The sequence below is a fragment of the Oculina patagonica genome, chromosome 13 (genome assembly GCF_052425735.1).
Source record: "Oculina patagonica isolate OP01 chromosome 13, crgOcupat, whole genome shotgun sequence".
NCBI lineage: Eukaryota > Metazoa > Cnidaria > Anthozoa > Scleractinia > Oculinidae > Oculina > Oculina patagonica.
The window spans coordinates 4,529,758-4,554,094 of record NC_135770.1 but is presented as its reverse complement, the minus strand read 5'-3'; the positions used below and the strand labels follow the sequence as shown (position 1 = coordinate 4,554,094).

The window sequence follows — 24,337 nt, the reverse complement described above, 5'->3', positions numbered from 1 at the left end:
GCAAAATAATTTCATTTATCATTCAGTGAGAGTAAAGTATGACAGAATAATTAACAGTTATTTAACGAAGTTAAGCAAAATATCGTGATTTGTCAGTGGCAAGCAGATCAATTATTCGGCCGAGGCAAATAATTGACCTGCGAGACACTGACAAATCACGATATTTTGCGGGAACCAAGTTCAATAATATAAGAGGAAATTCCATTGCCTTTTTTGTAGTTTCGTTGTTTTTTTGGGCCTAAAAGACAAATCCAACCGCTTTTCTTCATCTCTCTCTGGAAAACGAGCTGCCATACCTCAGACGACTGTTGAATAGTATCCCATGGTTCAATTCTCCGCGCACTTCACGCAATATCGAAGTTTTGGCGGATTCAACCATAAAATAACGCTGCTTTCTCTACGGCACATTTCGTATTTTTGTTCCAAGAAAATTGCTTTGTTTGTCATACATTATTGTTCTATGACCGTGGTTTGTTAAAAAACATCCTTTATTTTGATTATTTTGATTAGCTTTCCTTCACAAAGTGTTCACTGATGCATGACAAGGTCATAAATATTCACGATTCTTCGGATAATAAGCTGGTATCTACTAAATATGGGTCTCACGCTAGCATAACGAAGGCCGTATTATTGTACTTGCAAAGAAGTACCGAGAAGTACCCGCATCTCAATGACTTTTTCAGCAATCAAAGATGACTGAAATTTCGATCGAAAACCAGCTCCGCGTGCTGTGAAGCATGTGTGATGTCTCTTTCAGGCAACAATCGCTGGGCTCTTTCCTGAGCGCTTTGTCATCATTGCCATTTATATTACATTCAAAATGACTAATTTCGAAAGTAATTTTATAACTGTACTCTTCAAATTAGTGAAATGCTTACAACTGGTAAAAAATAACCATAATAATAAGCTCAATCAAATATGTATAATTTTCACAGATTATGTCTCAAGCCGAACAACGCTGAACAAGCCCGCCGGCTGCGAAGTGGACTAGAGATCGATAGAGATGTAAGAAGAAATGTAAGAAAACCGTTTCGGATTAGCACAGGACTTCTTACTCCAGCAAATAGCTCTTCTATAGCCAAATTTTTGACTGTCACAGGAACGAGAGCTCTTCGACGTTCGTCCAATTGTTTGGTAAAACTGACATGTATTTCTTTGCATACTAGCGAAACACAGGTAAAGTCCTTCAATGTGACGCTGAAATTCTCCTTTGAAATGCAGTGAGCATAGAATAATTCGTTTTCCTCGAAAGCAGCAGCTTTTGAATCAAAACTAGTTCGGAAACACGAGATGGCGAACGCTTCTTCTCACTTCGATAATACTGATTACGTCATGTACACAGTGATAATATAAGATAAAACGAAATGCATCATGAGATACTATTCGACCGTCGTCTGCACATACCTCATTCCTGGTCAGTCTCCACTAGTTACAAACAAATTTGGGTTAACTGTGTTTTCCCAAATGGTTAACCGCATGTTTTTTTTAATATGATTTTCATATAAAGTTCCTCCTTGCTTTTTGTTGCAGTAGTTCTTTTCAAAATGATACATTTAGTTCTGCCCAAAATAAAGAAGAGAGTAGCAAGGGGGGGGGGGGGATGTGATCTGGTTTCACGCGCAAATTTTAACCAAATTTATGTATCAGGTAAACTTGAAACTGCAGAATTCATGGATCACATGTCTTTTCTAGCTATTTTCAGGCATCACGGTCTAATTTTGCCCTATTTTCATGCGTCACGGTCTAATTTTTGCCCTTTTCACATGTCACGCATAAACCCTTTGCTATCTCAAAGAAAAGAAAGTAAGGAAGAAAGGAATTCCTCTTCCTCTTCCCAGCATTCAGACTGCATTCAGTATTTGTTTACTAACAACTGACCATCTTGAATACACTGTAGTTAAGTTATTTGTAATGCAATTTCACCAGTTAGATCAGGCAGGGGACAAGTACTTCATGGATATTATAGTTCTCCATAGTCCATTTCTTGCCACTCCTTCATAGCTCCAATGAAATTGTCATAACCCTCTTTGGGGTCTTCCCCTGGTCGCTGGAGGTATTTCAAGGGAAATTTGCGAATGGCAGACACTTTGCTTGCAAGGAAATACAAATGGTCAGTACTGCAATTAGCAAAGAGGTTCAGCTCTGGGATGAAATAATTAGGACATGAGCAGTTCACCAAAGAATGTAACAGGTCATCAAGTAATCCAAGAAAGCACACTGCAATGTTCTCATCTGACCATCTGTCAGGGGGGTGCCTCTCGCTTGCCCAGAGTAGGAGGGTCTTTAAGTGGTATGTTGTTAGAAGGTTACAAGTGGATGTAATATTTTCTTTGATGGCCATTTTGAATATGCGATAACAGTAGTTCCTGTTTCCAAGGCCTTTTGCTTTCATTAATTTTACTTCAGCTTTGGAGAATGAAATGCGCCATTCCAATTCTTCGTCACCTTGGGGAGAAGTCTTTGGAACAAGGTGAAAACCCTCTTGGACTATTTCTTCTACCAATGATTGAGGAGGCCAAAACCTTTTCCTTTCTATCCACTGTTGGCTGCATTTTGGCCAGCCGCTAAACTTGATCGCAGGGACCAAATCATAGGACAAATATGGATCTTCCTCGTCCTCATATGTCTCGTCAATTTGAACGGCTGGTCCATGGGGTGCAACCTGCATTTCAAAACCCTCCATTTCGGGTTCCTTTGTAACTGCATCCGAAAACAACTTTAAATCATAAAATATTCGATAGATCTCCTCTCTGAACTTCAAAGCCGACAGATAGTACTTTGAATCTCTCACTGTCATTAGTTTTAATAAATCTTCACTATTGTTTGCGAGTGATGGGGTTGACAGGTAAACATATCCAGGATAATTTGTTTCAGTTATACACTGTTGTTGATCGATGAGCCCAAGGGAAATATGTGAAACGCTCAACAAAATGTCATATTCGGGATTAACATTTACAACACTGACTCCATGTTCGTAGCTAATGTCTGGGACTTGAGCTGCCTCAACTGAACTGCCAGTCAAATCAAGCTGCCATTTAAGCCATGAGACGCTTGGACTATCCCTCAAAACGATTTTGAGAAGAGTTTCGAATGTTGCGATATCTTTCATTCGGCCTAGAAAGTAATTCCAATCTTGATCCAAACAGTACAGAAATGTCTCCACGATTCTTTCCTGCAGCTCTCCAAGTTCAAGACCAGAAACGAAATCTCTACCTTTCTTTGTTTTGATTGCAGCTCCGTGCAAATGTTCCATTCTAGCTAGCAGGCTACGGGTTTCTTCTTTACTTTTAGCGTCAATTTCTTCATGACTGCTAAATCCTAAGTCAGCGATATGCTTTTCAAACGCATTGTTTGCATCGATAGTTGTTACAGCAAGCTTGTTCTTCACACTTGGATCGCTCACTTCTTCGGCAAATTTCATGAAAACCCGGAAGTGATTTTCAGAAGATTCTAAAAAGCGAATCAAATCGTGGGCTTCAATTTTCCACTCCATTATATATTGTTTGGGACCATGGAATCCTTGGGCCTGCTAATCGCGAGTTATAACAGTGTCAAACGTGACCTAACTAACAAGTCGCTGCGTACTATGTAGTGTTGATGCAGGAAGCGTTACATGTAAAATTCCCCAGGCGTTACTCGTTGTGTTGACGGGTTACCGAGCTCCTGCCCAGTCTCTAAAGCCTCGTAATCGCGGGAAAAAGGAACCAAATTCACTGAATGTCGCCAGAAACCCATGTTTCTGATGTCGCTTAGAACGTTTGTTTTGTTTTATAAAAAAATAATTTTAAATCGTTGTACTTAACCTGCAATGGATGACATCAATTACTGCTATCATGACAGATAAACCAAAAGAAGGCAGTAGTTGCCTTCCTGTTCGCTTCTGGGGACTCAATCCCTTGTTTTGGTCGCACATGAAGATGTTTGTCCAGGAGGTGCAAAGTTTAGAGGAATACTCAGATTACAAAGGTATGGTTGTAACGTGATGCCCGGGATGTAGCAGCCCCTGGACTATGGAATAAATTACCATCTGAAATAAGAGCGATCAGAAGCTACGATCTTTTTTAACGGCTTACTTGTTTAAGATAGCAGTTTCTTGTTATGACTTCTCACGACATGATTTAAGTTTTATATTTTGTTTTAATTTTAATGGGTGACCCTATTCGGAGGAATGGTGGAATGGAGGAATGGCGGAATGACGGAACGGCACGGCGGAATGGGGGAATATCCTAAAATGCGGAATGAATGGGGGAATATCCTAAAACGCGGAATGACGGAATATCCTAAAACACGGAATTGTGAAACATTAAAAAGAAGAAGCAACAACAGCAACAAAAACAAAAAAACAAAAGGAAAATTATAATTGCTAACTTTCTCAGACGGCGATAATAAGGCTAAGAATGTCGCTAAGAATGATTCAGGTACTTTAACTTGTAGATATTCGTTGCCGTGACAGAAAAGCCAACTTGTTTACAACGGCTGCCAGCAGTAGAAAACCAGTAAACAGTAAATATACCCTATAAACGAAGGGTTCTTTATACATCTTCTTATTCCTTCGAAGGATACTTGAGTGATCGAGGGAGGATTTCGTTATCATCGTTCAAAAGATCCATTATAACCAGGTATTTCTGTTCTTTATTTACACGACTCTTGTCAGTCTCTTGTCGTCTGGGACTGATACCACAAGGAAAGAACTGGTTCTTGTCTGATCACCAAAGTTAAGCCCTGTTGGGCGGGGTTAGTACTTGAATGGGTGACCATCTGGAAACCACTTGTTGTGGGTTTCCTTTTTTTTTTAATTTCTCAGTAGGAACTCAGTAAATTTCAGGCCCTTTCGTTTTCTTTCTAACGGCTTCGTTAACGAACTTCGGCTTTATACATTTCATTGTCTCGGCCGGGACGAGAACTCTGTAATTTTACGAAATCCCCCCAGTTGATCACTCGAGTATCTTTCGAAGGATAGCCTTAGCAACATTCTTAGCCTTATTATCACCGTCTGAGAAAGTTAGCAATTATAATTTTCCTTTTGTTTGTTTGTTTTTGTTGCTGTTGTTGCTTCTTCTTTTTAATGTTTCACAATTCCGCGTTTTAGGATATTCCGTCATTCCGCGTTTTAGGATATTCCGTCATTCCGCATTTTAGGATATTCCGTCATTCCGCATTTTAGGATATTCCGCCATTCCGCCGTGCCGTGCCGTCATTCCGCCATTCTGCCGAATAGGGTCACCCATTTTAATCTTAAGTTTTTATTTTTATACTAGGCAAGTTTTTTAATGCATTTTTTTTTTATTGTAAATTTTATTGTAAGGTGCATTTGATCAGGGCCATTACATTTTATATCCACACCCCCCCTGTTGACGAGGTAAGTCAAAATTTACCCCCTAAAAAAAAAAATCAAAGTACCGACATGATGGCCCCCTCAGAAACCCGATATTTTCTTAAGCCCATCAGAAAAAAGACCACTTTTTGCTCATTTTACTTACCCCCTCAGAAAGAATCAAAGGTGCCGTTAGACCTTTTAAGAAAAATTCATCAATGGGAGGGGGGGGGGTGAATTTTTTTTGGAATGGCCCTCATATCGATATGTTAATTTGCGTCGAATAAGCATTAAATTATTATTTATTATAATCATGATGGAGGTGGAGGGAGGGTTACTCAGGCAGCTTTGTCTGGGAAAGGGCGTGGGTGTAAAAATCATAGCATTTTAATTTACAAATGGGCGGCTGTACACAGGCTACAAATGAATATGCTGGGTCTTCTTTTTCATGGAAACTGCTTATTGTCCTCATTGGTGTCCAGAAACATTCGCGTCCCAAGAGTGCCTTGTCTCTCTCTTTGCTGGCTGAGCCTGGGGCACGAGAAACAAGTGGCTCTGGGGACACATGATTTGATTGGCTGGGGAGGCGGGGCCAGGCAAGAAGCAAAAAAGATAGGGATTGCTCGTAGTCTAAATCAAATGAACTGTTGTGAGTTTGAAAAGGTCGATTTGATTGGTTAGATTTGAAATTCCCTCCGTTAAAATCTAATTCAAATTTTCAGATAAGCGCATTCCCGTCACTTTCATATGGGGATTCCTCCCATGTGAAAGTAACAAATGCACATGAATGTTGCACAATGTAAACTAAATACATTACTGTAACATTATGTATGACTTCATTAAAACACAAAATGTTATTTTGTTTAGGGGTGTACCGTTATTCAAACAATCAACCTGTGGTAAGAGTGGAAATTCTTGGCTACATAGTGAGCACAGATGTAAGGGAGAAACTCACAACTTATGGAGGTAAGGGCTAAATATATACAGTCCTTGAAAGTCCTTGAAAAGTCCTTTAAAAAATGCCAACCCCTTGAAAAGTCCTTGAAAATGAAAAAATTCGGGAAAGTCCTTGGAATTTCCTCAATAGTCCTTGAATAGTATTGAAAGCTCCTTGAATAAATAAAACTTCATAAAAAAACAACAGCCTTGTTTCTGTTGACAGAAAACTTTGAAAGCTCAACAATTCACAATTTTCAGCATAAGACTACATTTTCTGTTCGTATGGTGTTGCTGGCATGTAGTTCATTGGCGTACTTTTAAGTACTGAACTGTGCCTTCTAGGGGGTAGTGTATTGCAATAACCTGTCTCCCCTACAAAACATTTTTCAGAGGTTCGTGATTTGATTTCTTGTACGAAATGAATGCTTGTTTCATGACATGCGATCATGACTCCTCATTTTGCTACTCTCATGAAGGGTTGAACGACACCTGTGCCTTGCATAATTGCAGGCAAATTGTACAACAATGCCTGTACCACAGGTATCCAAAGCTGGCAAATATTACGACATTAACCACAGCATATAACAAGGAAAACACTGTGCTTGAAAAATACTTATGCATGATTATTTTTGTTATTTTTATCCAGTTGATGATGGGAGTGGTACAATTGCATGTTGTTGGTGGCATTCCTCAGATCCAAGCGAGGACATGCGGGAATTGTACAACCTTGGTCAGCTTGTGACAGTGCAAGGCAAGATATCTGTTTTCAGAGAGCAAAGACAACTAACTGTTGATCAGATATGTATCCAAACACATCAAAACAGTTAAAATAATACTATTATTGTGTAGATGCTGTGTATGATCAGACTTAAAATTATTTGATAAAAGTTGACACTGGCTTAAAATATGTGCAGGACGTTTCGGCTACTGCTGTAGCCTTCTTCAGCAATATGTAAATTAATATTTTTTTAAATATTTGCCCCCCCTTTTTATTCAGTGCATTCCTTTATCACCTTTTTCTGCATATTTTAGTTTTTTATTCCTATAACACCAGGGACTCTGTCATAGGCGTACGAGGCAGGGGGGGGGGGGCGAGGGGGGGCTGCAGCCCCCCAAGTGCCAGAATTTTTTCGGGCAAAATGCTTAGAATTCGGGCAACAAGCCTAGGAAAAAAAATAGAAAATAAGCCAACAAATCTCAATATTACGTTCAAAACTAATTACATCAGCAGAAAAAGTATTGGAAATATACCGAACTTTGTCGTTCAAAAGTCTAAATTTCTCATGCATCTGCTTTCCTTTCCTCTTTCAAGTTGCTATAATCATGTTCGATTTTCCTTGCAAATTCTGCGTGACCCCTTAGTTTGATTCAGTTGCAATCAGCTTTTCTATAGCTTGAGCGTTTGCGCGCGGTGGACCCAGTGTAAGACCTTGAAACAAAGCTGTTACAAATGTGATAAAGCTGATGCTTTTCTCAAATGTTAAGTTCTCAGGGCAAGCTTAAAACTTTCGACCGATTCATCCCCTATGGTTTCACACGCTTTTGTGTAAGTTGCAAGTGGGGGGAAAACGATGTAAATTGGCTTCCTCAAAATACTTTAATTTTCGCTGAACTAGGGTGAATAAATAAAATATTTCTGAAGAAAAAGGATTCAGTGCATTGACACCTTCGGGCAATGCCACGAAATTAATTAAAGAACTATTGTTTCCTTTAAGCAAGCAGACAAGGCTTTTTCACAACTATTTTAATGCACGTTTTGTTTTGCATATTATATAGGCCTCTTTATTCGGCTTTCAACCCATGCCAATTTTTTTTTTCGGGCAGTAAGGTTTCCCCCCCCCAGTTCCGAAGGTGCCCGTATGCCTATGGACGCTGTTTCAATTTACATATTGCTGAAGAAGGCTACAGCAGTAGCCGAAACGTCCTGCACATATTTTAAGCCAGTGTCAACTTTTATCAAATAATTTTAATAATATGATCAGACTGTTTGATGGGTAGCAGGAGAGGGATCAGGAAATTAAGTTGGTTTTGTGTGACTCACCCTTCCTGGACAGAGTTTTTAATTGATCAGTGATTGATAATCACAATACTTTAAAATCCAGTAGTTCTGGATTGAAATGGTTCTCTCTAATCACTAGCTCACCAGCAAAAGAGTTAATAACTCAATTTATTTTATGACACCTAAAAATCCACTATCTAAATGTTTTGCCCATATTTGCTGCCATTTTAGCTGATCTTTTTCACAAAAATGATTTCTTATGGTTTATAGAAAGTCTTTACAAAGTCATGTACTTTTTTCAAAAAGCTATACATACCATATACTATCTATTAATTTATCATAGATTATCAGACCTATAATGTAGTTAAAGATAATGTAAAAAACCTTAACAGGTGTTAGTTCCAGAATCAGACCTCAATGCAGAAGTCCTTTTCTGGTTAGAAGCTGTCAATCTTGGCAACACCATCTACAAAGAACCATTCATGCCATCACTCAAAGATCTTTGTACAGGGAGTGGAGATGTGTCAAAGAACGAGGAACTAAAGAAAGCTATATTGACGCACCTCACAGAAAATAAGATGGTTGCATTCCAGTTTAGAACCTTGTGTATTGAGCCTGACATACAACAGCTTGCAAGGGAAGCAGTCAAGCAAAAATGTACTAATCAGGTAAATTTAATTTAAAAATCTTTTACCATCATCAGTAACATATTATGTTTGTGTGAAGGCACTTTTCGTTCTTGTCCCCATAGCTCGCCGCGGCCTTTTGCTTCTCTTAGCCGGTGGGGCCTTAACTTGGCACAAGAAACGAACAGCTCTAGAGACAAAGGATTTCCAGTCCACGTTTGCAGTCCTGATGTTTCTTTCTACCGACAGGAAAGCCATAGCATTTTTGACTTCTGTTCAATATTTCTTTGTTTTCAAACACAAGGCCCCTCTGGCTAAGAGAAATGAAAAAGGGCTGTGGGGACATGAATGGGCACTTTTGTCTAACAGTAAGCCCATCCGACTTTGCCTAACAGATTTTGGTAATCACTACAGTAACTGTGAGCTCCAGGAACTCTTTAATCAGTTTCCTGATCCTTTGTTCTCAAATAACATTTTGATTCGTTAATTTACTTCCAAGTGGCTTGGTTCAAGTTGTCACACTGTCTCCCCAGGGGGGGTACTCCGGGACCTAAGTGACGGGGATGTGCGAAGGATTTTTTTGGGGTCGAAATTTTCAATTCCAGTATTTTTTTGGGTAGGAGAATTTGGCAGGTATTTTTTGGGGTTACTTGATTTAAATAGGGGATTTTTTTGGGTATTAAAATCAAACTAAAAGTGCCTTGGCAATTAAGTGGTAATTTGACTAGGGATTTTTTTGGGCGGTTTTTTTGGTCCAGGGATTTTTTTGGGTAATGTCGGGAGACTAAGGGATTTTTTTGGATCCTGAGTTTTGCCTCCATTCGATCATCCCCGTCACTTTGATCCCGGAGTACCCCCCTGGGACTGTCTCCTTTAACCATAACCGCTTATCCAAACAAAAACTTTATGGCGGCCCATACTTTGTATTCAAACCATAACTAATGCACAGTTAGACTGCAAGCAGACTCTCTTTTGCTTGAAAGAGGGTCTGTTATACTCTGGCGGTCTGAGACATTTTTGAGTGTCGGTCTGCTGACACATTCGTAATTTATTTTATTTTATTTGGCGGTCTACGGTCAAGAAATTTATGGCGGTCTCGCTCTTCAGGAGAAAATAAAAGAACTTTGCGCTTTTAGAAGAAAAAAACATGGCAGTCTACAGACTGAATGACCTCCTATAATAGACCCTCTCTGAAGTATGCGGGAATGAATGCGAAAGCAATCCAAGGTGATTTGCTACTTATATTGTGCTTGTTCACTTTTGCGTTCGTCTCCACAGTCTTTAGAACAAGAGAAAGACTGCAGTCTAATGCACAGTAAGCTAAATTTTGTCATCTATTTTAGGAGGAAGCTAAAAAGCTGGATGGTGCTTATGAAGCAAAGAAAGTCATTCGTCAATCAGTTAAAGATCTTGAGAGCGATGGCTTGGTGTACTTTAAAGACTCTAGAAAAGATCTGTATGAGGTAAGAAGCTGGGTTTCCACAAATAATAATACTGATCCCGTACCTCTGAAATAACAAAAAATTATTATATCAAACACGAGAGGCAGTGTTTCATTGGGATATTCAAACACCAAAAAGAGAGTTGAAAATATGATGTGCAGCAAAGAAATTTTTGACTAAATTCAAGGTGTTTGGATAGCTGATGAAACACTCTTGAGTGTTTGATATATCTTCTCAATCAACAAAAACTAAGGAGTAAACGGCGAAATAAAATCGTAAAAGTCTATGCTAATTAAGACCGGGTAACCAAACCACCTTCATGGTTGTGGTTTTCTTTGTTTTAACTTGATAAATTATTGATTTCCGAAATTGACATGAACAACAAGCTGCACTGAACTGCACGTCACATGCAACTTGACTTGTTGACAAAGAATGGAAAAAACAAAACTAAAACAAAACCTAACAAGCTGCACTAAAATGATCTGATTTAATTTTTATATTAATAAACATTGTGGAGATTCAGGTGTCTGCAAGTTCATTAACACTTACACCTGCTTTCAGTGTTACGTGCATAGTGGCTATCTGTTGAAATCCATCTTTCAACATGCTGAACAAACAAGACAAATCAAAATCCACCAATCACAGCCCACTAACATGACCTTCTGAACTTGTGGCTTATTTCCATGGAAGTGACATGAAACAGACACCGGAATGCATCGGCTGTGATTGGCTCATTTCAAACAGCATGTATGTTGAAAGACAATGTTGAAAGATGGATGTCCAAAGACTGATAGCGGCTATGCATGTAGAACCTAAAGTGGATATGACTGTTAGTGTCTTGTTTATCTCTTTGTAGGTTATCAGTCATGAACACAACCTGGGACCAGCTATCCTGAAGGCAATTAGAAAAATTTCAGGTAAACATGCATTGACCACAACTGACTGACCAACCATCCTACTGCACACAGCTGTAGCTAAAGCCGGCCGCACACTAGAACATCTGGCTGAGCTAACCGCCTCGCGCGCCTGTTTGCTCAGCACATTTCTCTCGTGTGCGGACATTTTTCATGAGAATTTTGCCTCGTGAGGCCTTGAGAAAATATCTATCGTGTTTAATATTTTTTGCCTCAAAGAAAAAATCCTCAACGTGTGTGGGCCACGTGAGCTACTTGCTCAGCCAGAAAATAATTAATATTAACCGACCAATAAACACATGCAGAATGCTCATGTGTTTCAACATGGCGGCTTCCGAATCAAACTTGCTAAGCACTTTCCTCACTGTCTGCGATGAAATGTGCAGTGAATAAATGGCTGAGCAAACAGGCACATGAGGCGAATAGCTCAGCTAGTTGCTCTAGTGTGTGGCTGGCTTAAGAGGAATAGGATAACAACTTAATACTGAACAACTTTATAATGATTTTTTTTTGTTTTAGAACCATCAAGTTCCCCAGTATCTAAATGGGCCATCATGGATGTCCTTCACTCCTCTCACAAGTTTCATCATGTAACATTGCAACAAGTTGAGGATTCCCTTGACAGACATTTACAGAGTAGTGATGTGTATAAACACAGTGAGCATGAATACTGCTTAGTATAGCACCAAAAGTTTCACACCGTATGTCAAAACTGACTTGCCTGTCATAGTCCTGTTTACATTTTCAAATGAAAAATGCAATGTATTTACATAATCTACCAAACACAAGAGACCTTTTTTCTCAGGATTTCCAAACACCAAGAAGAGAGTTGAGAGTATGACGTGCAGCGGAGTTTTCTTGACAAAATTTGAGGTGTTTGGATAGCCGATGAAACATTGTCTCGAGTGTTTGATATATCTTCACATCCAAACAAAAACTATGGAGTAAATAAGGAAATAAAAATAAATGTAATATAACTTGAAAGCAAAATAAGAAGTACATTGTTTGTAAAAAGTCCTGTTTATTTCTACATTTGTGCAATGTTAAAGTACAGATTTATTGAATGTATGTAACAACTTTGTAAGTTGTTAATCGCTACTTATGTTCTGAAACGTATGTTCAAGTAACAAATTAAATATCCAAACAAGTCCAGTGATGTAGAAAAAAAGGCAATTAGCAAGCATTGTAATTCAGTTATGTGCCTGTCCATGTTGTACATAAGGAGAAAATTAATTCATTGGCAGCTCTTAGGCAGGAATGTAAAATAGAATTTTTTTTTAAATAAAAATGAAAATAATAAAATGCTTAACTGTCTATTACCAATATTACGAAGGAGTTCCATGTTAACACATTCTCGTCCCCATAGCCTTTTCGTTTCTCTTAGCCGGGTTGGCATGAGAAAGCGAAGGGCTCTGGGACAGGATTTCCAGTCCTAGATTCTAGGACTTCTGTTCTCCATGTATGAAGTCATGACGTTTCAAAAGAATGTATGAGAGAGTTGTTATGTTTTCGACTTCCGTTTAGGAATTCTTTGTTCCAAACAGCCAATCAAAAAAATTCGAATTAATTCAAACATCCTATGTCCCCAGAGCCCTTCATTTTCTCGTGCCAAGCCGGCTAAGAGAAATGAAAGGGAAATGGGGACGAGAATGTGGTTAACAGTGCCACTACATGCTTCTTCCACTCTGAGATCCACTCCCCATCTTCTAATGCCAAATGTTCAATGAATTTGAACTCATGTTCCTTCAGCAGAACAATAATGATTTCTTTGAAACAAAAAAAAAACTATGTGACAGCTACTCTTTTGTCCTCCATGTTTCACACCTTGGACGGCTTGTATCACAACAGTTTTTGTTTTTCACCCTGCCATCTTGAGGTCAATAAACATATATGATACAAGTATCCCCTTTCAATCAAAACTGTACATGGACATACATGTACATGTACAAGTCCACCATGCCATGTTTCATGCCATTCTCTGAAACAGTTCACTATAAATGTCGACTAAATCACCCCTCCTCTTCCTCCTCCTCACTGTTCGACTCTTCTAAACTCGATCCTTCCTCTCCACTGCTTTCCTTCTCATCTTTTTCGTCATTGCTCTCTTGCTCTGCTTCACCATCGTCATCTTTCATTTCGTCGTCATCATCATTATCTTGGTTTCCAGCCTCTTCATCTTCCCCACCAGCTTCTTCTGCATTGTCGGCATCTTCTGTGCCTTCTTCTCCTTCATCCTCATCACCCTCCTCAAATTCCTCTTCTTCCTCTTCAGCCAAGGCTGTGTCCAGTTGAGTCATGCGCATTCTCTGTTGAAAAAAAAAATAAATTGCCTTATTATACCTCGGTGTGCATGCCATGATTGTCAATTTTACTACGCATGCCACCGAACTGTGGAATAGGCCTGAATGAGTGTGGTTCAAACAAACAATGGTCGACAAGGAGGCGCAGCACAAGAGCCACAGGAATTTCTGGAATTTGTCAACGAAAGAAGGGGGCAGCAAGGCGAAAATTTGGTCCATACATTGGTGGTGAGCGTAGTATGGTATGTTTTGGTTTCAGACCTTAGCACATGCAATACAGTACATATCAACCTCTTTTTTCAGTCTGTACTGAAAGTTGCAAATTTATGCTTGGATTTTGGTTTCTGATTTGTGGAAAGGGGCCTGGGGTAAAATGCGGTAGCCATTGTTTTAGCCCTTCAGACCTTGCTTTTCTCCCAACTCCCCTTCCCTAGATCTGTCGCTGAAAGCTTCCACTATGTCTTATGTGCCAGATATATTTTTGTTAACTCCACCAGCAACTTTCAGTATACCCTCATTTCAATTTGGCAACATTAATATTTAAAGTTGGAGTTACACACTTATGGTGATCATAAGTCAGTTTTAGTAATAATTTTTTAGCCGTCTAGAGGTTTAAATGTACAATGTACATGTAAGTCATGGTTTTCTCATGTTGTTCTCACCTGTGCCTTCTTTTCATTGTCATTCAGCTCCCTGTGTTTTACCACTAACTGGGAGACTGCCGACTGCACTCCACCAGCACCACCACGAGCACGCCGCTTGCTCAAGTGTACCCTGTTAATTAGAATGGATCAAATAATTAACTACATGTCTCAACAATGAAGCAAGATGTATGACGAGAAGCAACAGAGTGTAGTTATATTTCTAAATCCAAACAATTAGATTTGTTTGTTTCAAAGTTTTAAAATATTAACTGTTCTTTATTAAAACCATTAATTTTCTTACCTTGTTACTAGCTCATTATAGAAGACTCCTTCACCTTCTCGGAAAACAAAGAAGTAGTTTTCCTATAAAAAATTGATCCTTTGTTAAATGTACAGGTAGTTTTGTTAGTAAACTGAAAGAAAAAGAACTGTGACATTGATGGCCCTGCAAGATTTTCCATTATTATTTTTCAAATTCACAAGTGGAAGGCAACAGATCTTACATGTACTACCTAAAAGTAACTGCACCATTGAAATAGGGCATTAATTTTATTATTTGAACATTCAGTGCTGAGTGCCTCTGATCCACCCCCACACCTTACTCCAAATGGAATAAAATGATCTGATAATAATTATCAGATTATTTTATTCCATCTGGAGTAAGAGAGCTCAGAGGGTGGGGTTGATTGGAGGTAGTCAAGAAGTGAATCTACATAATTATCTTACCTCATAACCTTTGGTAGCCTTATTCTTGACATTCCAGTTGTATTCTCGTGCCATTTTGTATTCATACCTGGACAAAAAAATACACATTACACAGATTATGTTTAACTTAATATGACTTTAACGCTTTGATTTTCACTTCAAAGGCCCATTAACACATGAAAATGTTACATGTACCCCTAAACCATGGCATTGATACCTTGTTTCATACACGTATTAAGTTTATTCTTCCATGCTAAACTGCATTAAATAGTGTTTTGGTGCAGGTAAAAGGCTCAGCGTACGCGATCCTGCCTTAGTGCGCATGCTGCTGTTTCATTTAAATGTGACATTCAGGCTAGTTCTTCCATGAACGTCCACAAGATTTTCTTGGCAACTCTTGTCTTAAAATACACGTTTCACCCACTGCCATGTCGATTGATTGGAATTTCCGCAAATGTATGCAATGCAGTTTCATCAGAAAAAGAGTTGGTTCAGCATGGCTTATTGTTTACACTACACATTTTATCAGAGCTGGGTTAGAGTTAGCCTCCAACGTAGACTATCATTGGGCTCGGCACGCGTTTACAATCAAGGAGGTACCAATATTATCTGTGCTCAGACTACCTCTTGACTAGGTCCTCGCACAGGTAAGATTTCGGTTTGGCACAGATGAGGCAAAGTCATTCACACAACAAAATTTACCAGTGCCAAACCAATTTTTTTGATTACGAGTACCATTATTACTCAAGCTGTGCCAAAAATTTTCTATCGTGTAAATGGGCCTCAAGATGGAAATCTTTATTCTTCTTTTATGATCGCCACTCATTTCTTTTAAAAAGTACTGACAATTCAGTTGTGTTACATGTCAATGATCAAGATAATTTCCCCAAGTTGATGATTTTCAATATCCTCATCACTATTCTGGTTGACAATGTTAAAATTAGATGTTTGTCCTTGTGGGACACTCTACTCACTCTTCCTCCTCAGTGTACTCCTGCTCACTTTCTTGGTCTCGTTTTCTCTTTTTAATTGTGTCTCTTGTTGGCAGGAAGTAAGCAACAAACTGGTCTCCACTGGCATCCACCATACCTCTACACAGAGACAAAAAGAAGACAATATGATTACGGCGGCCCCCCGCGATAAATCCCCAAGCCCAAAAAGAGAGAGAAAGAAAAGAAAAAAAAAAAAACCCCCCGGGAAACCGCCACCGGAGCCGCCACAAACAATAGGCCACCGCCCTCCCACAATATGATAGGTTTGTGAAATTCTGTTCGCCGAAGCCAAGAAAGTATTACTGAACATCATAATGATAATATGGGAAAATCTCATTTGCATTTACTTTCAACACACTTAATTCATATACGCAACTACAAAAACTAGTTTCGTCAGAAGACCTCATCAGTTGGTAGCATATGGCTAACAACTGACAAGGTCTTCTGACAAAACTAGTTTTTGTAGTCGCGTATATTAATTGTGTTGAAAGTGAATGCAAATGAGATTTTTCCATATCATTATAATGATTAATGTTACTTTAGCAGAAATATCCACTTGATTGACGAGAGAGAATTTACTGACCTGATCATTGCTTGTGACATTTCGTCTTCCTGTGCTGGACCACCCCTACCCCTTGGGGTGGGGTCAGTATCAAAGATAACATGAGCACATGGTTGTGCCCACATCTGCAAGATCAGAGGAAGATAAGAATACTCTTTCAAATAATATTATTACAAAGAATAAAAGTAAATTCACAGTATGGCATGTTTTGTTGTATTCTATTGACAAGTACAGTGTAGCTCCCTTAAAGGGGAACTGTTATCTTTTTTCTTGAATAAAATTGAATTTACCTGGAAATCTGGAAATACTGGTAGGACTTCCACTGGTGTGACATTGGGTTTGGTTGGATGGCGAAGGATCTACGATTCATAATAATATAATATTATTTTTTTACTGATAAAAATAATAAAAATAATATCTACTGATAAATCAACATGATATGTGAAATACAGTCAGGTATTTTAAATCAATTATTGTTTCATAAGCACATGGCTTTGGGTATTATGAACATTCACAATTTCAGGTAAAAAGTCCAACCATTTTTGAACGAAATGATTTTTTAGAGTATTATTGGTTACTCACAATGTCAATGTAACTTTAAAGGTAGGCTCGATTTCCGCCGTATTCTCGGGTCCGGTCTTCGTTCCTCCTCGAGAACTGCTTTGCTTTCAGGGGGATGACCGCGGGCTCATTTTCCCGAAAAAGCAGCTGGAAATCGAGCCTACTTTAAAGGCTGTAATTTACTAACCGGTCTTTGAGCAGCATCAAATGTGCTTTCAATGGAAGCAATCTGACTTTCATGATCCTACAATGAAACAAAACTTGAACATTTAGACTTTTAAGTTCCATTGCTCACTGTTGGCTTATTTATGTAATTCAATGCTTACATGTATGAACAACTTTTGACAAAAATAGTAGACAAAAAGTAACCTTGTAAATATCTGTTCCTTGGAATTTCTTTTTAACATTGAATCCAACCCTGCAATTAAATTAAAAAAAAAAAAAATGACTAACATGTACAGTGTACAATCCTTGGCATTGACAAACACTGTAGGCAACGTAGAAATAATTTTGGGCAAATCTCTAGAAGTTTAATTTACAACTAGAATATTATTTTCATCTTTGTAACAAAAATCCCACCTGTACATGTATGATCAGTCCCAGCCATATTCACCAAAGCAAACAAACCAACAAAATTATAATTACAATTCATTTTTATTATTAATAATGATAACTATAATTTTATTATTATATAATTATGCCACTCACTTGGTTTCCACCATTTCATTGCTTGTGCGACTTCTGTTGTACTCAGTTGAAATGTATTCAGTTCTTCTCAGCCATGACACATTCTTGTTGTGATGTGCTGTTCTGTATATTACAGATACAATATATAAAAAGATACATTTACCAATACTGAACTGGGTCCACAAACAGTCTTTAAATTAAAATATATTAGTTGTGTAATAGATTTTACAAAAAAAGATAATATTAGCAAATAAATACCGTTTTTTATCAGGCAGATTGATGGGTTCTTCTTCCAACAGCTTCTCGTCATCAGGATCAAGGGAGACTAATGTTTGACAAAAAAAAAAGAGAAAACAGTAACTACTCTGTAAGCTTTCAATTGATCAGTTAATTTTTATAAATAACATTTAAAATAATTAATAATCAATAAATTAATTATTGGATGGCTAGGTGTTTTGTACCAAAGGCTACAGTATTGTTATTTAAAAAAGAACAAAAAGTACATTATTTTGTATGCAATAAATGACTTACCATTTGGATCCAGAGCATATGTATCAGGGTCAATAAGATCAATATTGACCCCCAGGTCAACCTCTGTCAACATCTCATGCTTGTAGTTTTTCTCCAGTGATGTCGGCTTGTACTGCACAAACCTGATAATTGAACAAAAATGTTAGAATTGTACACAAAATCATGCACACTGAAATACTAAAATAAACATCATTATAATGCATATTTTAAACAGTGAATGGAGAGTGACTATTGCAGTGGTAGTGGCTCCATAACTCAGTTGGTAGAAGATTGCAGCCAACTCTTTCAAAGCTGACACCAATCTAAGGCGGACGCCTTCCTATGGCAGACAGCTTGAGTTGGTCCAAAGGATGTATATATACCAAATTGAAGAAACGTTGACCTGTGAATTGCAATTGCATAAACAGGCCTTCTGATAGGGTGCAGCAAAAAAGCATAAATTATGCAGCATTTGTAGGGCAGATTATGCGGCAAGAAAGTACTATAATTATGCCGCAAATTATGCGATTTTATAAGCTTTTTTTTACAAGGTTTCAGGAGATAAAAATCCATTCTGTGCATTTCTAAAGAATTAGAGCATAAACGAACGATAAATATCTGTATTAGAATAAAATAGATTATATTCCAATGTCAAATGGATTTCCGTGTACACTACATGATGTAGTAGAACATTGTCGACTTTTGGTGACACTATATATGAAGTGTGCTAAATACCGCTGACTGAATTAATGAAGGTGCATGTATTAACGTAGGGTCCCGGGGGGACTCCTATATGAAACTGACGGGGATGCGCGTCGGAAATTTTGAAAAGAACCCCAAAAAGAGACCAATCTAGGCGTGGCTTAAAATATTGGCGTTTTGCCCCTAACACCCTAAGCGAGACCAAAAATCCGAAATTTACACCCCTAAGCAAGAAGACGAGCATCCCCGTCACTTTCATATGCGAGTCCCCCCCCCCGGGCGTAGGGTGTCAAATGAACGAACAATCTACAATGTTTTTGACTTCATGGAAGGATTTAGACATTCTGAATTCAGCCATTTTGCCTAGTAAACTTCAGTACAATACAAGAAAGCAAAGGTAGAAAGCAAATTCGTGTGAATGTTGTTTTGGCTTAGTTGAAACTGAAAAGGAAGTTGCCTGCCCGATGTCGCGAAGTAATTTTGTTCGATTGGAAACCACATTCAGAGGTTTTCCAACTGAAGGTTTTTTGACAGGTAAACCACCTTGAAACAACATTGAAGTTGTCTTAAAACTTAGTTTAAGCGATTATTTCCTTAATCTTTTCTCAAATTGTGCAATTTTGTATGAATTATGTGATTTTTGATGAATTATGCGAAAAGTTGCGATTTGAGGTCAATTATGCAAAATTGCAACATCGCATAATATCAGAAGCCCTGCATAAACCATGAACGATAAGACCGAATGGGATTCTGGGTAACAAACATTAGTAAGCTTAGTGACAACCTTTGTAATATTCCATTTATTTAAAATCGAGATATTTTTTCTTTGAGAGCTTTTAGAGCATGATTTATGCAAACATTCTTATTGTTATGTTCATTCTGTCACAGAGGGCAACTTCTTTTTCCGATTTCCCAGTAAACATTTGGGTCACATTGTTTATGGTTTATGCTTTTCATGGGTCAACGTTTCTTCAATCAGGTATATATGCCTTAGAGAGAGTTTACTATACTTCAAACATTAATTAACATTAATCCATCTGCAAGGAGATATTTTATTCATCCTCCAAAGAAAGATCTGAGTAAAGATTTTCTGAACCTTAACCATCTTTCAGAAGATGTTCCACAAAAAATTATTTGCATGAGGCATAAAACAATGTATGTTATTGCTAATTTTGTTACTGTTACTGTGATCAGATTTTAAAATTGTAAAGTGTGATTTACCTGTTTGATTCAAAAGGATAAGCGATAAACTTGGCATCAAAAGGAATGTCTGGAAGATTGTTGTTGTACTTCACTCTGGACACAAAATCCGCTTTGCTGAAATAAATGACATACCATAACAATAAAATCAATCATTCAAACAATAAAACAACATTATAAACTATTTTTCCATATATTATCAGCACTAAACTTAAAACTTTCCTGTCAATGAAGCATGTGAATCACTGGTACCTCAGAATTGACAAACCTTCTTATAACCATACTCGTCTGGCATTAAAGATGATTTCCAGTCCGTACTGCGCAGACTCAGAGTTTGTTTTCATTTTTGTTTTGAATTTATTGAAACGTTACACTTCGGTGATAGTGTACATGAAGTTTTTTAGTTTGCCATTACGGATCGTTTCGTTCAAGAATTCACGATGAGCTAAAACGTCCGTTTGAAATACCGTCGAGCTTCTTTTACTCGTTATTATTGTTTTGCAAGGATATCTGGCGTTAATAATGAAGAAAAAGGTAAGTTTTGTCCCGGAATTTTTATTTTTGCTAGTAAACATTCTTCTGTTTGTGAGACTCACAAACATTGCAGGCGGAGATAATTTGCGCAGTACGGACTGGAAATCATCTTTAAACGTAAGGGTTGAACGAAATCATTCCTTCCCAGGAATCAAATTTGAGCAGATTACTAATATTCATGCTTACATTGTTTCTGTATTAATTTATATTTATTTATATATAAATTAATATATTATTTATAATACTATATAACTCTGAATGTTTGCGTGTTACAAAATATGAATCTCACAGTGAATCAGCTTGTTTTTTAGCTACAGTGCTGTAAAACAAAACAAAACAAATCCTCCATGTAATACAGTATGTGTAACTGCAATCTAATATGCCATCTCTTCTTATAATGTTAATTGTAAATAAATAGTAAATAGCACAATTGTTGTGCTCTTGATCTTTCTTTAGTTTAAGCCACAAGTGACTGTGAATAATCAAACCACCAAGGTCATTCATTTTATGTCCATAACCCCCATATAAGAGGTAAGTCAAAATACATGTACCCACCCTCCCCCACCAAGGAAAGTGCCTTCGGACGTTTCTCCTTGACCTCCTGAGAAATTTAAAAAAGCCAGATTTTCCCTTTACCCTTTCAGAAAATCCAAAAGGTCAAAGAGTGCTGACAGTATTACATGTCCCCCATCAGAAATGACTTCTTAAAGGTCAAATGAACAGGAATTTCAATTTTTGTTATTTTTTGCCCATGCGTTTATTAAGAGCCAAATAAACATATTCCAAAGTTTCAGAGCAATCGGTCATTACATCGAAGAGATATTGCAAGTTGAAAAATGCTTTTTGTAGCCTGTCATAATCGTAGAGTGCTCGGAAAAATTGTCGGAAATAAAAAAAAACTTGTGACGTCATAATTGGTGTTTTTAAAGACGACCGCAGACCGATTCCGCAGACGGCACCTTAAAATCTAAATAAATGTGTTTAGTGACATTACAAGCAGTTATTTCGTTCTGTTCGGCCGTTTATCAGTGGATTGATTGTTGGTTATTGTTAAGAGAGACTCATTTTTTAAAAATAGAATAGCTAAAGCACAAATATAGCTTAAAGTTTTGTTTGCTGTCGTTTTGCATATCATGTGAGACATAGGTCGAATGCACGCTGGTATGAAAACAAATCAGGGATCTCTATTGTTCTTTCTCATTAGCATTTAACGTTAATGAGCAGAATTATCTGCACGCGCGATAACTATGTACGTGCATTTTGAATTTTGGTACACTTCAAAGCCGTTCTGCACGCGCGTTTACTATGCACGTGCGTTTGAATTTTGGTACACTTCAAAGCCGTTTTCTGTGAAAACGACGAAATTCTGCGTATTTTGGACAACGTCAGCCATGACCGCTAACTTTTGGTTTTTCTATTTGGGGTTGAACGCTTTCTTTGAATATTCAGCGGGAGCTAGTTCTTAAAGCGATAAATAAGCAGAATGCGTCCGGAAAGCTGCGAGATTCTCAAGTAAAATATAAATTCATTTTGCACCAGACGTTGTCGTTGACGTTGCTGTTGGTGCGGTCTATGGAATCGGTCTGCGGTCGTCTTCAAAAACACCAATTATGACGTCACAAATTCGTTCCATTCCTTCCATTTCAGTACGCAGTCATTCAAAAACGTTTTCGTGAAGCCTTCGGAAATCTTCGTATTTTTTGCTGTAATTCACGCTTTAAGGCTCGGAAAGCAAAAATTTTTCTATATTTTACTCAATAATGGATAGTTTTAGCATTTTGTTGGTTAAAATGGCATTTTGAAATTTCTGTTCATTTGACCTTTAAGGCCCTTCAGAAAATCTCGTCAACAGGAGGGGGGATATAACATTTCTTGTAACTATTCACTTTCATATCTTTATCTTCTACGGGACGTATAAAAGTTATATTAAATACGAACTCACAAAGAGACCAGCTCCCAGCTGGTAGAGCAATTCTTACCTTACTGTTTGACGAAGGGAACTTTGTCTGTGGAAAACAACAACAAAAAAGTTCTTAGATTACAAATTGAAAATGAAGACTCAAGTTAACACTTTCCTACGATCTTTGCACGGAGAGGAAACACTGAGATACATAGAATAGGCTAGTAATTCAGCTAAATTGGTCATGTAAAAGTTAGCATCAGCAATGCTTGCACATCTGTTAGCATAACAAAAACACAGCCAAAGCTATGTCAGATCGATCGATACAACATTGTTGTCAAATAACTTACCTTCGGTCCGGATCCCTGTTCTTTTGACCATCCTGGATCGTTGGGGGCATCTTGAACAAGGATTAACTCAGAGAAAGATGAAAAAACGTCTCCAAACCTGCAATGTTACGCTACATGGCTACAATCTCACAAACTGTACATGTGCGTCGTCCTTGCTTCTAAATCCAACATGGCCGACTGGGATGTCAACCGAGAAAGACTGGTACCGAATCTAAACCCAGGGTCTGCGCATTCTCCTCACGTAAGAAATTAAAACTTCGTGGAAAAAAGCGCAAATTTTATCACTGAAAAAGTTTTCACAAAGGCATTTTCGATCATTTTCGTATCCTTTGGAACAGATCCATTATTTAAAACAGATCATTAAAGAAAAGGTTGATTGATCGAATTATTTACCGAAATGTCTTCCGGTGAACAAATTGCACTCGACCAGAATTTTATTGCATTTCGTGTTTCCGTATAAAAATTAAAATGTAAGCTTTTTTTTCAGGGTTTTGTATATGTACAAAAATAGAAAGGCTATTAAAAACCCCTGAATTTACAAAGAAAGTTGGTTGTTCCAACAAATTAATATTTTTTGCTAGCAACTGATGAAATTTTAGGATGCTATCAGGATAAAATCTCTGTTGGGAAAATCGGTCGGAGCATAAAAGGAAAATTGTTAGTGAAAAAATTGACCTTATGATAGAATTTAGGCTGTAGCTTTTAGTAAAATAAATACGCAAAATTCAAAAGAAAAATAGCGTTAAAACGCCTAAAATATATAGATAAAAGAATTTGCAACCCCTTTAAAACGGTTAATTATAATTACTGATTTTAGTTATACTTAAATTTTTCTAGTTAAACAAATGATCAGATTTTCAGTTGGATTACGAAATCTGTAGGCAGCTCTCGGCTATTCTTTGATCTCACGGAAAATTTGGATTTTAACTACTGTTATTAAACTTGCATTGTGTATTTAATGGATGTTTACCTAGAAAGTGCATTATTTTTTGACGAAAAGTTAATATTCTTATTAGTATTTCTTTGGAAGTTTGCAAAGCCGTTATCACTGAAGAAAAGATGGATTATCGATGTTGCTATCACGTTCACCAACCTTTCTATACAGACGAAAGTTTGCAAAGTTATACACTGTTCAAAATAACTTATACTTCGTAAGAATTGCATATGTATTATACTTTATTGTTCCAAACTTCATTTCAACTGTATCCAGTTTTTATGCCTCTTTTGACAGATTTATTGTACAATAAAAATAGTTAAATAAACAAGTTTTAATTGGAGTTTGCTTTAATTCTTTCTTTCCTTTTTGCAGGTTTAAACATAATAATGTGTTAAAAATTTAGAAATTTTAATCCATTGATTTTTATAATAGTTTACATCACTTGCAATTTTAAAACTTAATTTTCAAGGGATGTATAGCATCACCACATCAAATTAAAACTTTATCATATCTACATCT

The 24,337-nt window shown here is 37.5% G+C and overlaps 3 protein-coding genes across 4 annotated transcripts; 1 reads left to right on the top strand and 2 right to left on the bottom strand.

Moving 5' to 3' along the window:
- Nucleotides 1-1,731: 1,731 nt before the first annotated feature.
- On the bottom strand, nucleotides 1,732-3,586 carry LOC144635919 (cyclic GMP-AMP synthase-like receptor). Its single transcript, XM_078495038.1, has one exon. The coding sequence runs from the start codon at nucleotides 3,491-3,493 to the stop codon at nucleotides 1,961-1,963; it is 1,533 nt and encodes a 510-aa protein (XP_078351164.1). The 5' UTR covers nucleotides 3,494-3,586; the 3' UTR covers nucleotides 1,732-1,960.
- A 138-nt stretch (nucleotides 3,587-3,724) lies between these two features.
- On the top strand, nucleotides 3,725-12,547 carry LOC144635936 (CST complex subunit STN1-like). Of its 2 annotated transcripts, none has more exons than XM_078495060.1 (7): nucleotides 3,725-3,966; nucleotides 6,182-6,280; nucleotides 6,948-7,055; nucleotides 8,652-8,920; nucleotides 10,222-10,341; nucleotides 11,177-11,237; nucleotides 11,754-12,547. In XM_078495060.1, exons 1-7 carry the CDS (start codon nucleotides 3,813-3,815, stop codon nucleotides 11,915-11,917), a joined length of 975 nt encoding a protein of 324 aa, XP_078351186.1. In that variant the 5' UTR covers nucleotides 3,725-3,812; the 3' UTR covers nucleotides 11,918-12,547. The 2 variants fall into 2 exon arrangements, with proteins under 2 accessions (XP_078351186.1, XP_078351185.1); XM_078495059.1 differs by having other exon boundaries at nucleotides 3,731-3,966; nucleotides 6,900-7,055.
- LOC144635923 (RNA polymerase II-associated factor 1 homolog) lies at nucleotides 12,236-23,125 on the bottom strand. Its single transcript, XM_078495042.1, has 15 exons — nucleotides 22,882-23,125; nucleotides 22,611-22,637; nucleotides 20,119-20,214; nucleotides 18,217-18,338; nucleotides 17,944-18,010; nucleotides 17,707-17,808; nucleotides 17,368-17,416; nucleotides 17,186-17,242; nucleotides 16,728-16,796; nucleotides 16,459-16,562; nucleotides 15,858-15,974; nucleotides 14,905-14,971; nucleotides 14,480-14,541; nucleotides 14,197-14,308; nucleotides 12,236-13,540 (listed from the first exon to the last, which is right to left on the bottom strand). The coding sequence occupies exons 1-15, from the start codon at nucleotides 22,929-22,931 to the stop codon at nucleotides 13,244-13,246; spliced, it is 1,398 nt and encodes a 465-aa protein (XP_078351168.1). The 5' UTR covers nucleotides 22,932-23,125; the 3' UTR covers nucleotides 12,236-13,243.
- Nucleotides 23,126-24,337: the final 1,212 nt, after the last annotated feature.